General features: G+C 43.3%; 1 protein-coding gene across 1 annotated transcript; it reads left to right on the top strand.

The window, feature by feature from the left end:
* Positions 1-6,740: 6,740 nt before the first annotated feature.
* Positions 6,741-10,213, top strand: RB195_003120 (uncharacterized protein; the record flags this gene model as incomplete). Its single annotated transcript, XM_064200658.1, has 7 exons — positions 6,741-6,818; positions 6,925-7,080; positions 7,136-7,279; positions 7,622-7,971; positions 9,565-9,748; positions 9,804-9,926; positions 9,974-10,213. 7 exons carry the CDS (start codon positions 6,741-6,743, stop codon positions 10,211-10,213), a joined length of 1,275 nt encoding a protein of 424 aa, XP_064056539.1.
* Positions 10,214-14,216: the final 4,003 nt, after the last annotated feature.

The following is a 14,216-nucleotide window of genomic DNA, read 5'->3' as shown; positions in this document are numbered from 1 at the left end:
ATTGGCGCATAAAGTACTTACGGTACCTAGTCATGTTAAACAAATCTACTTTTGTTATCATTAATACATTCATGGTCAACTAATAGTCGAGCACTGACTAAATTGATAGCTCAAAAATCTCATGAGAAGAAATCATTGCCTTAGCACCCAGTCACATTTTCCAGAATTCGTCTTGTTGCCCAAATCCATTCCAAGGTTGTTGCTGTAACCGGAGTCAAATGTCAAGATTGTGCCGACGACGCTCTAAACGGTAGCCTTTCTGATTATACATTCTTTCCAAACTCTCTCTGAAAGAAGTTTTCAGGTCGGTCGGTCGACTACTTGGTCCTTGCGGGTCAGAAATACGCTAGATTATTGCAACAGTTTACGTAACTTATCATGATTCGTTGATTATTTCTACTCTTGCTTTCTTTTTGTTGTTTTTATAGTAGTTTCGATAGGCGATCACCCCGGAAGTTTGAACTTGTTCTCTTATTCCGTGTAGGATCTCCTCAAAAGTTCAGCCCTTAAGGCATGTCTGCGCAACAATTTGACAGCGATTTAGTATTTCAAGTGACAGTGAGATGACTTCTTGACACCTTTTTTGCGGCAACATTACATTCTCCGCATGTTTCTTCCATCTAATTACTGTAATGTTCGGAGTTAAGTGACATGACTGCAGAGCTATCGTCTTTCATCTCGGCTCCAGGAGTACAGCATGTTCATGTAAATAATTATTTTGTTAATAATATCTTCGCCATATTGTGTTCCTTGGATGATATTGCTCAAACTAGTACGTGATATGCTCATATGATTGATTAATTAAGAATGAATTTCATTATTACTTCATTATTGTCTACTCGTGTACTAGTGAGCATTTTTCGTTCCAAGTATATTGGCGTTAAGTGCTAGAAGTCCGGTTTTCAACGAAAGAAGTTGAAAGGAATAGAAAGACGTAGTGTAAGTCTGAGTCTGTAGCGTTTAGACCATAGTGTAAGTCTCACACTATGGTCTAAACGCTGTAATTTGCAGTTGTGCGCAAGAAGTTACCTAAACAATGCAATTTGATCTGAAATTTTAAGTGAACTGTGTGCACGGATGGCAAACATAGGGGGAACTCGCATAATGATAGCCTGCCAATTAAGTTGATAAAGTATGTGATGCTTTGCAAAGAGCGTTTCGTAGCATGGGCTTATTTCAAACGCACCTCGTTATGTGCCTGCACACTTGCTGAACATGTTAGATGAGAGCGGTGATATACTTTTTTCATTAGGGATAGGGTTCTCACAGGCATAAAGTTAATTTTGCTAGAACTTGGTTTGAGAAGCTTTTTTTTGAAAACTACTTTCGGCAGAATTTCGAGGAACCGGTATCGTTGTAATATGGCTTCTTTGTGACAATGACAGTGTTGTTCTTCTTGCTTGCTTATGCCGACTGTCTTTTTTGCATTGTCTTCTTTTCGCATTGAAGAATCTTCAAATAAAAGTTTCTTCTGTGTGTGTAATGGGCGAATTCGGCCCTCTGATAGGTGCAATGCCCTGGGCTGACCGCAACCTTGAAATACTGGAGTTTAAACCTTTATTTAAACAAACAATAACATACTTAGCAAACGACAACGTGAATAACAACAATACTACGTACACGTGTCACTAACGAAAGCATAACAAAAGCACATACTGGATCGTGAAAACAATACATCTGAGAGCGTAATGTAAGGTGTCAGTAGTTTGTGCAAACAGCACGAAAAACCAATGATATGAAACCTTTGTGATTATGGTATGATATGGTTTGGACTTTTGGTCAAAGCTTGTGAAAGAAAAAAAAGTAGTGCAAGGAGTGGGGAGTTTGTACAGCAGCACGAATAACCAACGATACGAAAAGTTAAAACAGATTTGGGCCCGTGTCCTTAGTATATAATAGAACAATCTAAAAGGTTGGGGTTTTGTGGAGCAGTACGGATGAAGAATGATACGAAAAAAGATAATGGATTCCTAAGCATGTAATAGACGGACGGTGGTAACTTTCTAGGTATTGAAGAACTAGTATAAGAGATCACCATTTCCAGACAGGGTTTATTTTGGAAACGCCTACTTGCATTAACTTTCGACAACTTTAACTTCCGATTATGCTAATTAATGAGCGTCGCTAATTGCGCTGTGCAGTTCTTAACATCACAGCCGCCACAGTCGCTCCTCTTATACTACATCTTACTGACGCGGCTTCCCCTCCATTTCGGCGCGTCTGCAGCTTTTGCAGTGAGCTTTTTGAGTCCAAGGAAAAAGGGAAAAAGTTTATAAGCAAAATTTTCTCAGGAAATGTCAGTGAAAACCTTTGTTTTCTTTTTCTGAATTGCTAAATAGAAACCGTCCGCATCCATGAGAATACAAGAGATGAATTTGAAAATGTTCCAGTGCTTGGTGTTATAGTATATTTCTTCACTTTTCGTTTTAAGGCATTTCTTTTTGCAAATGTAGTCAAGTTTAATTGGAATCCAACGCCTGACGCGGCGCAACTTGCAGATATTAGAGAACCCATTGCACCTGAAAACGAAGAGACAGAGGTGTCTTTTCGCCACTCATACACCTGACAGATCAAATTGATTTTGTGCAGAGAATGGATAGAAATAAAGTGATTGAACGCCTAAGAAACTAGAAAGGTGTTGAATGAGCTATGTAACATTCAACTGGATGACACGGACAAGTTGTTAGAATATTTTACATACACTCTACTTAAACATTACATTCATGTGAAAATTTGGCAGTTTTTTTTAAAATAAGTTTTATCAAAACCAAAGGGCTTCGTGAAGAGAAGATGAATCGGATCGGCAGTCCTCATGAAGTGCGCTTGATTTGGCGTGGAACCAAGTCGTTCACGGCTCTGATCTAATTGTGAATATAAACATTACATCTATGAAGAAAATTAACAATTTTTCGAAATGTCTTTTTCAGTTACATAACCGGACATTCGGTAGCACAATTTATTGATCGTTAGCGTCGCTATGTTGCTACTTGGAAGCCATTCTTTTTTGATCATTGAAATTATGAGATGAAAAAAAATCTATGCATGCTGGTGCTTACCTGCAGCGTGTTGTTGTTGTAGCATTCATGTGTATTAAGCTTCTCAAGTAAGATAAATGTAGGCTACGATAACAGTATATCACTGTCAGTATTTATGACATAACAGTATGTCACTGTCACTGTATATCATAGTCTGAAGTCCAGACTTCCTATGGTGTTCGGCTTCATTGATCAATGAAAATTAATAGTAGTGGCATTTTCTGTGAAGTTGGAGACATCACCCCACGAATCTGAGGTGGTATTGATTTTAAGTGGAATATTCGTATACGGGATCGTAGATTATGGAGAGGTGGATGATTCCGTCCATCTCTTGCTATCTGGCGTAAAAAACCGCCCGGAAGATGCGGCGTGTGCATACGGCTGGCGCGCTCCAATCGAGCTCTTTGTAAAAAAAATAACGCACCGAAACGCTCGAAGCCATATCTCTCGGGCCGTTTTTTACGCCAATTATGTAGAAATGGACGGAATCACCCTTCTTTCCATAATCTCCGATCCCGTATACGAATACTCCACCTGAAATCCGCACTACCTCAAATTCGTGGGTTGCCTTTAAACTTGTGTTATTCTAACAACGCTTTCTTCTTCTTCTTCTTCTTCTTCTCTGAATAGAATTAGGCGTTATTATATCTTTTTTTATAAAAAAAATAGAAGCAAAAGACTTAATAGTTTTCTCTTCTGTAAATTCTAATATATTATAGAGACAATTTGAAAGCATCACTTGAACTGTGGGTTTTCCTCTTGATTTCTCCTAACAGTTACCACAGAATGATGTTTTGACGTAAAATAAAATTGACAACATCGTCGTACTGATAAAGGGAACGTTCCTCGTGAGGTCATGTAATCTATTCTACCATTTAAGCAGCCGGTTTCATTCATGTTTCCATTTTCTGAGAAAATTCTGAGAAAAGCATGTTACTAACCTGAGGCAAATGTGCAAGGAAATAAACACGCAGATGAGTCACAGAGATGAAAAACAACGTGTGGTGTGACATTTGCGAAATGCACATGAAGTTAATCCGAAACCTCGGAACCCCTCTCACCTCCCTCCCTTTACCGCTGCCACGCCGGTGGACCCGTCGCACCCCCCTTTTCGAATTTCGTGACTCACACACACGTGAGAGAACAACCCCGTTATTATATCACCTGAGTCTGAGCGTCCGGCTAAAGCCGGACTTCAGAATTTCTGTGGTATTTGCTTCGTTCGCCTTCACTGATCAACGGAAATTAATATTAGTGCCGTTCTCTGTGAAATTAGACTTGTGTATCTCTAGCAATCTTTCTTCATTTATTTTATTATAACTAAAGGCGAAAGGTCTCATAGTCTTCTTTCTAAAAGCGTCAGTTCTACATTTGGAAAATATTCAAAGTTCAGCTCCAAGCACTCCTTCCCAATATATTATAAACAAAATTTAAAAGCATTACTCAAAATATGAGTTTTCCTTCTGCTTCCCCACAACAGTTATACAGTCATCAAAGAATGATGTTTTAGCACAAAATGACGTAGAAGACATCACCCTACAATAAAGATAACGTTCTACGTCAGATCATGTAAACTGTTCGCTACTATTTAAGCAGCCGTTTTCATGCGTGTTTTCACCTTCTGAGAACGGCATGCTACAAACTTGAGGCGAACAAAGAAGGATATAGACACGCGGAGGAGTCATAAAGGTGAACAGTGGCCACAGCAATGAAACATCTCATTTACCTTTTGCGACATGCACACGAAGTTATTGCGCACCGATCATTCTGCCACAGGTGTGTGTGTATGTGTGTGTGTGTGTTCCACAGCATTGGATTGGTGCGCCGGAGCCAGATAGCTATAGGAGAGGTTGCAGCGGGTCCCGCGGCATCAAAATGGTGCGCAATAACTTCGTGTACATGTCGCAAAAGGTAAATAGGATGTTTGATAGCGGTGACCACTGGGCGCGTTGCTGCGCGAACGTTATCTTTATCAGTGGGGTGATTTCTTTCACGTCATTTTATGCCAAAACATCATTCTTTGGTAACTCTTGGAGGGAAACAAGATAAAAACCCGAATTTCGAGTAATACTTTCCAATTGTGTCTACATGATTTTGGTATCGACAGTGTTTGAAGCAGAAGTTTGAATATTCTTCAATTGTAGAAGTGACGCGATTAGAAAGAACTATGAAATCTCTTCCTTGATTCATGATTAAAAAATGAAGAAAGATCGTTGGAGATACACAAGTCTAATTTCACAGAAAAGAGCGCTAATATTGATTATTGATCAGTGAAGGGGAGCGAAGTGAAGACCATAGAAAGTCTGAAGTCCGGCTTTAGCCAGACGTTCAGACTGGTATATAGTAACGTGTGAATGTGTGTGTTTGTCTGTGTGTCACGAAATTCGAAAAAGAGGGTGCCACGGGTCTACCCGGCGTCGGATTGGTGCGCCAGCGTCAGATATCTATAATATGGGGTGCGACGGGTCCCTCGGCGTCGAGTTGGTGCACCGGCGCCAGATATGCATAAAATTTGGTACGACGGGCCCCACTGAGTCGAAATGCTGTGTCGTGGTGTAGGATCGCGCAGTAAATTCGTCTGCATGTCGCAAAAGGTAAATGGGACGTTGCGAAAATTTCATAGTCGTATCTACTTTCCGCGTTCCTTTCACCTCTACGACTCCTCCATTCTTCAGAAAGTGGAGACATGGTAAGTGGTAAGTGTTGGGGGTAACAAGATTGAAACCTATACTTTGAGTAATGATTCAAAGTCATGTTTATATTACGTTGGTATCGAAAGAGTGCCTAAATGTGAAGTTTGAGTGTTTTCCAAACGTAGCGTTTACAAAGAAAACTATTAAGTCTTCAGCCTAAATTTCCTTTAAGAAAAAGAAAAAAGCGTTGTTAGAAGAACACAATTCTAATTTTACAGAAAATGTCACTATTATTAGTTTATTTTCATTAGTAAGTGATGGCGAGCGGAGCGAACACCACAGAAAGTCTGAAGTCCAGGTTTAGCCGGACGTTCAGACTGGTAGTATGATAACTTGCTCGCAATGTGCCATTTTCGTGTAGAAGATCGTGTAGCATCAGTTTGAATTTCGCTCTTCATTCCAAAATCGCAGTTTCCAGTGCTTTATCGCGCCGTCAACATCGCATAGGGAGTCGAGGTCAAAATGATCCAAAACAGCCACTGGGGCTGTATAGCTGGTGGAACGGGAGCCATATTTGCCATATTTACGCGGAGTAGCGCGGCGCTGAGGACAGCAGCGGTCAGCCAATTTTCCCTCTTGTCCTGCACCCTTTCCCCCACTCCGTTTGATTTCAATCCATCAAACTCTAACAAGGGCACGTTATCTAATGTTTTCCCCAAAACTAGCTTCGAGAAATTGAAGAAAAAGAAAGGAAAAGAAAAAATTTGCAGCTCAAGCCAGAATGGAACTTCTAGTCATCGTTTTGGCGAGTTTCATTAAACATTTTTGCACGACGGAATACAGAGTTCCTTCGTGCATTAGCACAAATACACTACAGATTTGGGCATGACATTTCTCTCGATGATTTCTGAAAACGTTTGAAGTCAAACACTATTCGAGTTTCCCAAGATCACTACCTAGAAGGATAAAACACTCTTATCAAATCTGTGAACTACAAATGTAAACATTCGTAGCATAAAAGGAACAGTAGAAACGTATCCCATTTCATTCCATACTATACTTCATCGAAGTTATGCCAAACCCCCCACCGAAGGAAGATACTTGGGCATTTCAAAAAATTGGGACAGCGTTCCCGCCAAATCCTGTTAAAGTATATTAACTCACTTCAGAGGAAGTGCGTTTGCTCCTTATCAACGAGCAGGAGTGAACGACCTTAGAATAATGACTTGTGGAAAAATAATGGCAATTTCTTCCAGGTTATGGGGGAACAAAATATGTATGTCGCTTTGTGGTACAAGCATGGAAGGCCAATACACGGAAGATCTTGGAATAATGGTGGTGTCGTCGAGTGTTCGTTTCCTTACAAAAAGGCTGAGCTAAGAACTCCCCAACAATTAGAAGGAAACATTCAGGTTTGAGTAACGAAAACATCATTCTTCTTGAGTATTTTGTAACAACCGCTTGCAGGTGTTGCAATATATGGGCGATCACAATAGTCAAGGATTCTGGTATGAATGGATCAAGTATAAAGATCGACTTGAGAAGACTGATGACCGTCAATTTTTGAAATGTGGTGACTCTTTTCCAATCTATTGGAAGGATCGTGAGGAGGTGAGGTGTTATGAGAAGATATTTATGGCTATTCATGTCTACTACATCATTCGTTAACTTCAATCGTGATTGTGTTAATGATTACCGGTAGATAGAATTCAACAATTAATCACTGGAATATACTTTGGATCATCTTTACCAACCATACACTTAGCACGAGCATCTAAAGCAGCTGTGAAAACAGGCGATGAGAAGAGTCAATTTATTTGCTCTCTTAAAAATCATTGTCGCATTTTCGGTGATTTATTTCTTCATCGAAACTTGAGAGTATCCTATGTGGAGGTGGCCTGATGAGTTTTACTGCGTACTACTGCAAATTCGTTCGTAGTCAACTTTCTTAAGGGATCACTTCTTGGATATGTGGATAACAGGACAGAAATCGCTCTCTTTTCCTGCAATGGAACTGTTTATGAAAGGAAAGGACCCGAGCTTAACGATATGTACATAATCGTAAGAAACATAAAAGGAGGTCCACCGTTCTGCGAATGCGATCATTGCCCGAAAGCACCACCTCCACCTCCTGAACCTGTCCCAGGATCTGATTCAGGAACAGGAGAGACTCCAGAGTCTTCTTCAGGAGCTCCACCAGTGCAACCTTTAGGGCCTTGTCGAAGACATCCTATAGGACATCCTTGTCCAGTGCATCCTTGCAAGATTTGTTCAACACGTCTTTCAAGACCACTTCCTCCAAGGTGAGAATGACTACTTCTTCACGGAAATTCCGCCTGAAAGGTGACAGAAAGAACAGTGATGTAGCTAATGTTGTGACAATTTACGGTTTATCATGATACTGAAGTAAGCAGCAGTATAAAGTGTTAAAAAGCTCTTTCAGTATCATATTACCTGATGTAGTAAGTCATCAAATGTATCATGTTCGAGTAGGCCATCAGTAATCTTTAGAAGTCAACTATTGCAAAGTAAATGCAGACTTTCTTTAAGTTTGGGGGAGCGGACAAGAGGTACTTGCATGAAGTGCCGCAGCCTATCCGATAGGCTAACGAGTGTCGGTAATTGGCCTGTTCCTGACAGAGTCAAATTCGTCATAATCGCTGCTCTTGTGCTCCGTCCTGCTTACGCCCCACCCATTTCGTCGCGTATGTAGTTCTTGCTATGAGCTTTTTGAATCAAACAAAAAAGTGCCTGATGATAGAAGTAGTATTATACTTTAGGTGAAATAGAAGTGTTTAAAAATTTTTATGAGCGGATTTTTCTCAGGAAGTGTCAGTGGAAACGTTTGTTGTCTTGTTCTAAATTGTTAAATTGGAAACCATCAACGCATCAACGGGAGCACAAGAGATAGTTTTGAAAATGTTCCATTCCATTCCATCCATGTTATACTATATTTCTTCGCTCTTTTCGCTTTTTAAGCATTTCTTTTCTCACATCTGGTCAAGTTAAGTTGGAATCTAAAATGCTAAAAGGCGGCGCGACCACTGCCTTGCAGACATGCATTGTATTATATAACACCTGAATGGGACAAAGGTCCCTGTTCTGCACTCGTACACACCTGACCGGACGTATTGATTTTATGCTGGGAATGGATAGAAAAGAAGTGATAAAAAGGCTTCAGAAGTAAGAAAAAAGTTTAAAGAATTGTAATTGTTATGCAACATTTCATTGGATGAATCGGACAAGCTATTAACATATTCGACATGCACTCTACATAAACACTACACCTATATAGAAATTTGATAATTTTTTGAAATAGTTTTTTCAGTCACACAATCAGACATTAAGGCACAAAGTTTACTTGTCGTTAGCGTCGCTCTGTTGTTACTTGGAAACCATTCCTTTTTCTGAACAAAAATCTGTACATGTTGTGATTCACATCACACTTTAACATGCCAAAGACACATTCACATCACACTTTAACATGCCAAAGATGATTTGTCTTTCAGTTCGATATAGAAACCTACTTCTCCTTATTTTCCGATATACGCACCCATTGTGCCATATCGTATAGGAGAGCGCGCTCGTCAATTTCATTTTCGTATTTCTCCATTCCAAACTTTCAAATTCCGCTTCTCAGTCTCGACGCGTTCGTCCTAAGGTAATCTTGAAGGTAGAGTAGAGTGGCAGAGGCGCGCTGCAGTCTTTCAGGGACGATCAGCCGAATTTAGCGGGGTACCTCTTGTCCGTATCCTCAGATTTGCTGCGACTACAGCTGTTGAATATTATTCAGTCAAAGAATCGTTTGGATTTTTGAAAGATAAGCCTTCAGATAGGAACAGGTTCCGCTGAGAATAAGAAAAGACATACACAACTAGCCAAGTTGAAATATGCAGGGTTATGATCGACGAATGGATGGATATACGTGCTGGAGATCCTTGGCCAACTAGAAAATTGGTCAAAGCGCTTGATAAAACTCTTGATAACACGATTCCCGGAGAAAATCCGGACCAATACGTCGCATTGTGGTACCAAGCCGGAGAACCAGTTATGGGACGTGTATGGAACGAAGGTGGCAAAGTAAGACACAGCCTTCATTGTTCCAGACGAAGAATAAAAGTGATATTCCTTCTAGGTAGCAGCAAACTTCTGTTGGAACAAAAATGAATATAAGGGAAATGTTGGTTCTATCCAGCTGCTTGTACATCTTTCTGAGTTCGCACGTGGCTTTGACTACAGCTGGATTCCGTTCAAACAGGTGTTACTAGTTCAGCCCGTGAGTGTAAATTTTACGCGACTTTTTAGGCTGTGTCATTCGATAAAGACAGAGAGTGGATTCCGGTGCACGTTAACAACGACAAAGGCGACATTTCATCTGGTGTCATCACGTTTGACGGGAAACAAATCCTTGGGAAAGTAGACGTCAAGAACGAGCGATCATCAGCAGGGTTTGGCGGAAAAGAAAACATGCTCGTCGGGCCTGCTTGCGCCGAAAACACTGTGGTCTTATGCCGCAAAGCAAGACGTGGTTATAAATTTGACTAAAGCATCAACGAGGTGTTAAGATAAATTAATTTTCATTGAAGTGAGGAATGATTCCTATCTTGAGCGTTTCTACACCATAATCATTTTTCTCCTTGACTTTTTTATTCGTTTCAGACCAATTAGATCCTTTTTACTTCCGCTACAATAAACCTTTTCCGAAGGTGTGTGTTTGTGCAGTTGGTCGCACAGTCGAGTCTTGAGGAGGGTAAGCATGTAATTTGCAGCGAAATTAAGCATGGTCCTCAGCGTTTGAAAACTTTCCTTAATTTTTTATGCTGACACTATTTTTACACCATAATTCACTTTCCATTGATACACTGAGAAATCACGGCAGCGGTTACAGGCTTCTGAGTCCTTGTGGGAACGGAATAAAACGATTGATGACGTTGCCATGCAGAAACTGAAATCATTTATTTATTTATTTATTTATTGCACCTTGCACCATTGCGAACATTGCATGCACGCCTTCTTTGAACTCGTCCAAATATGAGAACCATACTCAAGATGAGATTTGTATAAACGAGTGAGAGTAGATAGGTTAGTGATGTGCGCAGTCGGAAATAGTCGAAAAGGAGAAAAATATGGTCTTCGGGCAATATCATGATTATGATTATGATATGATTATGATTACCAGTCTGAGCGTCCGGCTAAAGCCGAACTTCAGACTTTCTGTGGTGTTTGCTTCGCTCGCCTTCACTGATCAACGAATATTAATATTTGACTTATTAGTTCTATGAAATTGGGCTTGTGTATCTCCAACAATCTTTCTTCCTTTATATATATTATAACTAAAAGCGATGGATTTCGATAGCCTTCTTTCCAAACGTGTCAGTTCTACATTTGGAGAACATTGGAACATCAGCTTCAAACACTTCTTATCAATATGTAACAGACAAAATTTAAAAGTATCATGCGAAGTAAGGGTTTTCCTGCTGTTTTCTATAAACAGTTATCAAAGAGTGACTTTTTGGCATGAAATGACGTGAAAGACATCAACCTACTGATAAAGATAACGTTCCACATCAGATCACATCAAAGCGCACAGTGGCCACGGTTTTTTTTTTAACAACGCTTTTCTTCTCTTCTTTATATTATAAGTTAAGAGGAAAGATTACGGAGTTTTCCTTATAAACACGTCAATTTTACATTTTGAGCATATTCGACCATCAGCTGCAAACACTCCTTCGATGCCAGTATAACACAGACATTATTTGAAAGCATTACTCGAAGTATGGGTATTCCTCCTGATTTCCCCCAATAGTTATCACAGAATGAGGTTTTAACATAAAATGACGTGAAAGATATCCTACCGATAAAGATAACGTTCCACGTCAGATCACGTGAACAACTACTATTTAAGCAGCCGTTTGCAAGCGTGTTTCCACTTTCTGAGAACGGCATACTACAAACTTGAGGCGAGCGAAGAAGGAAATAGATACGCGGAGGAGTCATAAAGGTGAAGAGCAAAGCGAAATGTGGTCACGGCTATAAAACGGCTGCAACCATTTATCTTTTACGTCATGCACACTGAATTATTGCGCACCAATGATCGGGTCCACCGACGCCGGTGGATCCGTCTCACCCCATATTATGGATACCTGGCGCCGGTGGACCCGTCGCACCTTCTTCTATATGTATCTGGCGCCGGTGGACCCGTCGCACCCCCTTCCATAGGTATCTGACGCCGGTGGACCCGTCGCACCCTCTTCTATAGGTATCTGGCGCCGGTGGGCCCGTCGCACCCTCTTCTATAGGTATCTGGCGCCGGTGGACCCGTCGCACCCTCTTCTATAGGTATCTGGCGCCGGTGGGCCCGTCGCACTCCCTTCTATAGGTATCTGGCGCCGGTGGACCCGTCGCACCCCCTTCTATAGGTATCTGACGCCGGTGGACCCGTCGCACCCTCTTCTATAGGTATCTGGCGCCGGTGGGCCCGTCGCACCCCCTTCTATAGGTATCTGGCGCCGGTGGACCCGTCGCACCCCCTTCCATAGGTATCTGACGCCGGTGGACCCGTCGCACCCTCTTCTATAGGTATCTGGCGCCGGTGGGCCCGTCGCACCCCCTTCTATAGGTATCTGGCGCCGGTGGACCCGTCGCACCCCCTTCCATAGGTATCTGACGCCGGTGGACCCGTCGCACCCTCTTCTATAGGTATCTGGCGCCGGTGGGCCCGTCGCACCCTCTTCTATAGGTATCTGGCGCCGGTGGACCCGTCGCACCCTCTTCTATAGGTATCTGGCGCCGGTGGACCCGTCGCACCCTCTTCTATAGGTATCTGGCGCCGGTGGGCCCGTCGCACTCCCTTCTATAGGTATCTGGCGCCGGTGGGCCCGTCGCACTCCCTTCTATAGGTATCTGGCGCCGGTGGGCCCGTCGCACTCCCTTCTATAGGTATCTGGCGCCGGTGGACCCGTCGCACCCTCTTCTATAGGTATCTGGCGCCGGTGGGCCCGTCGCACCCCCTTCTATAGGTATCTGGCGCCGGTGGACCCGTCGCACCCCCTTCCATAGGTATCTGACGCCGGTGGACCCGTCGCACCCTCTTCTATAGGTATCTGGCGCCGGTGGGCCCGTCGCACCCCCTTCTATAGGTATCTGGCGCCGGTGGACCCGTCGCACCCTCTTCTATAGGTATCTGGCGCCGGTGGACCCGTCGCACCCTCTTCTATAGGTATCTGGCGCCGGTGGGCCCGTCGCACTCCCTTCTATAGGTATCTGGCGCCGGTGGACCCGTCGCACCCCCTTCTATAGGTATCTGACGCCGGTGGACCCGTCGCACCCTCTTCTATAGGTATCTGGCGCCGGTGGGCCCGTCGCACCCCCTTCTATAGGTATCTGGCGCCGGTGGACCCGTCGCACCCTCTTCTATAGGTATCTGGCGCCGGTGGACCCGTCGCACCCTCTTCTATAGGTATCTGGCGCCGGTGGGCCCGTCGCACTCCCTTCTATAGGTATCTGGCGCCGGTGGACCCGTCGCACCCCCTTCTATAGAGGTCTGGCGCCGGTGGACCCGTCGCGCCCCCTTCTACAGGTATCTGGCGCCGGCGCACCAATCCGACGCCGCGGGACCCGTCCCAACTCATTTTGTAGCTATCTGACGCCGGGTGGACCCGTCGCACCCCCTTTTTCGAATTTCGTGACACACAGACAAACACACACACACACACACACACACACACACACACACACACACACACACACACACACACACACACACACACACACACACACACACACACACACACACACACGCACGTGACAGAATAAGCCCGTTATTATATAGTAGATCATGATGATCATGATCATGGTCATGATCATGGTCGTGATCATCATATTGTACCATAGATATAGGCACCTATAGAAGGAGGTGCGACGGGTCCACCGGCGCCAGATACCTATAGGAGGGGCTGCGACGGGTCCACCGGCGCCGGGTTGGTGCGCCGGCGCCAGATACCTATGGAAGGGGTGCGACGGGTCCACCGGCACCAGTTACCTACAGAAGGGGGTGCGACGGGTCCAACGGCGTCAGATTGGTGCGCCGGCGCCAGATATCCATAATGTGGGGTGCGACGGATCCACCGGCGTCGGTGGACCCGGTCATTGGTGCGCAATAACTCAGAGTGCATTACGTAAAAGATAAATGGTGCAGCCGTTTCATAGCTGTGAGCACTGGGCGCTTTGCTCTTCACCTTTATGACTGTGTATATTTCCTCCTTTGTTCGCCTCAAGTTTGTAGCATGCCGTTCTCAGAAAGTGGAAAGACTCATGCAAACAGCTGCTTAAATAGTAGCAAGATGTTTACGTGATCTGACGTGAAACGTTATTTTTATCAGTAGGATGATGCTTTTCACGTCATTTTATGTTAAAACATCATTCTGTGATGTCTATTGGGGGAAGTCAGGAAGAATATCCATAGTTCAAGTAATGCTTTCAAATTGATCTATATTATTTCGCTATCTACATTAATGTGGCATCGGAGGAGTGTTTGTCACTGGTGGTT

The sequence above is a fragment of the Necator americanus genome, chromosome IV (assembly GCF_031761385.1).
Source record: "Necator americanus strain Aroian chromosome IV, whole genome shotgun sequence".
Taxonomy (NCBI): Eukaryota; Metazoa; Nematoda; class Chromadorea; order Rhabditida; family Ancylostomatidae; genus Necator; species Necator americanus.
Note: the sequence above shows the minus strand (reverse complement) of the source record. Positions and strands in the feature narration are given on the sequence as shown.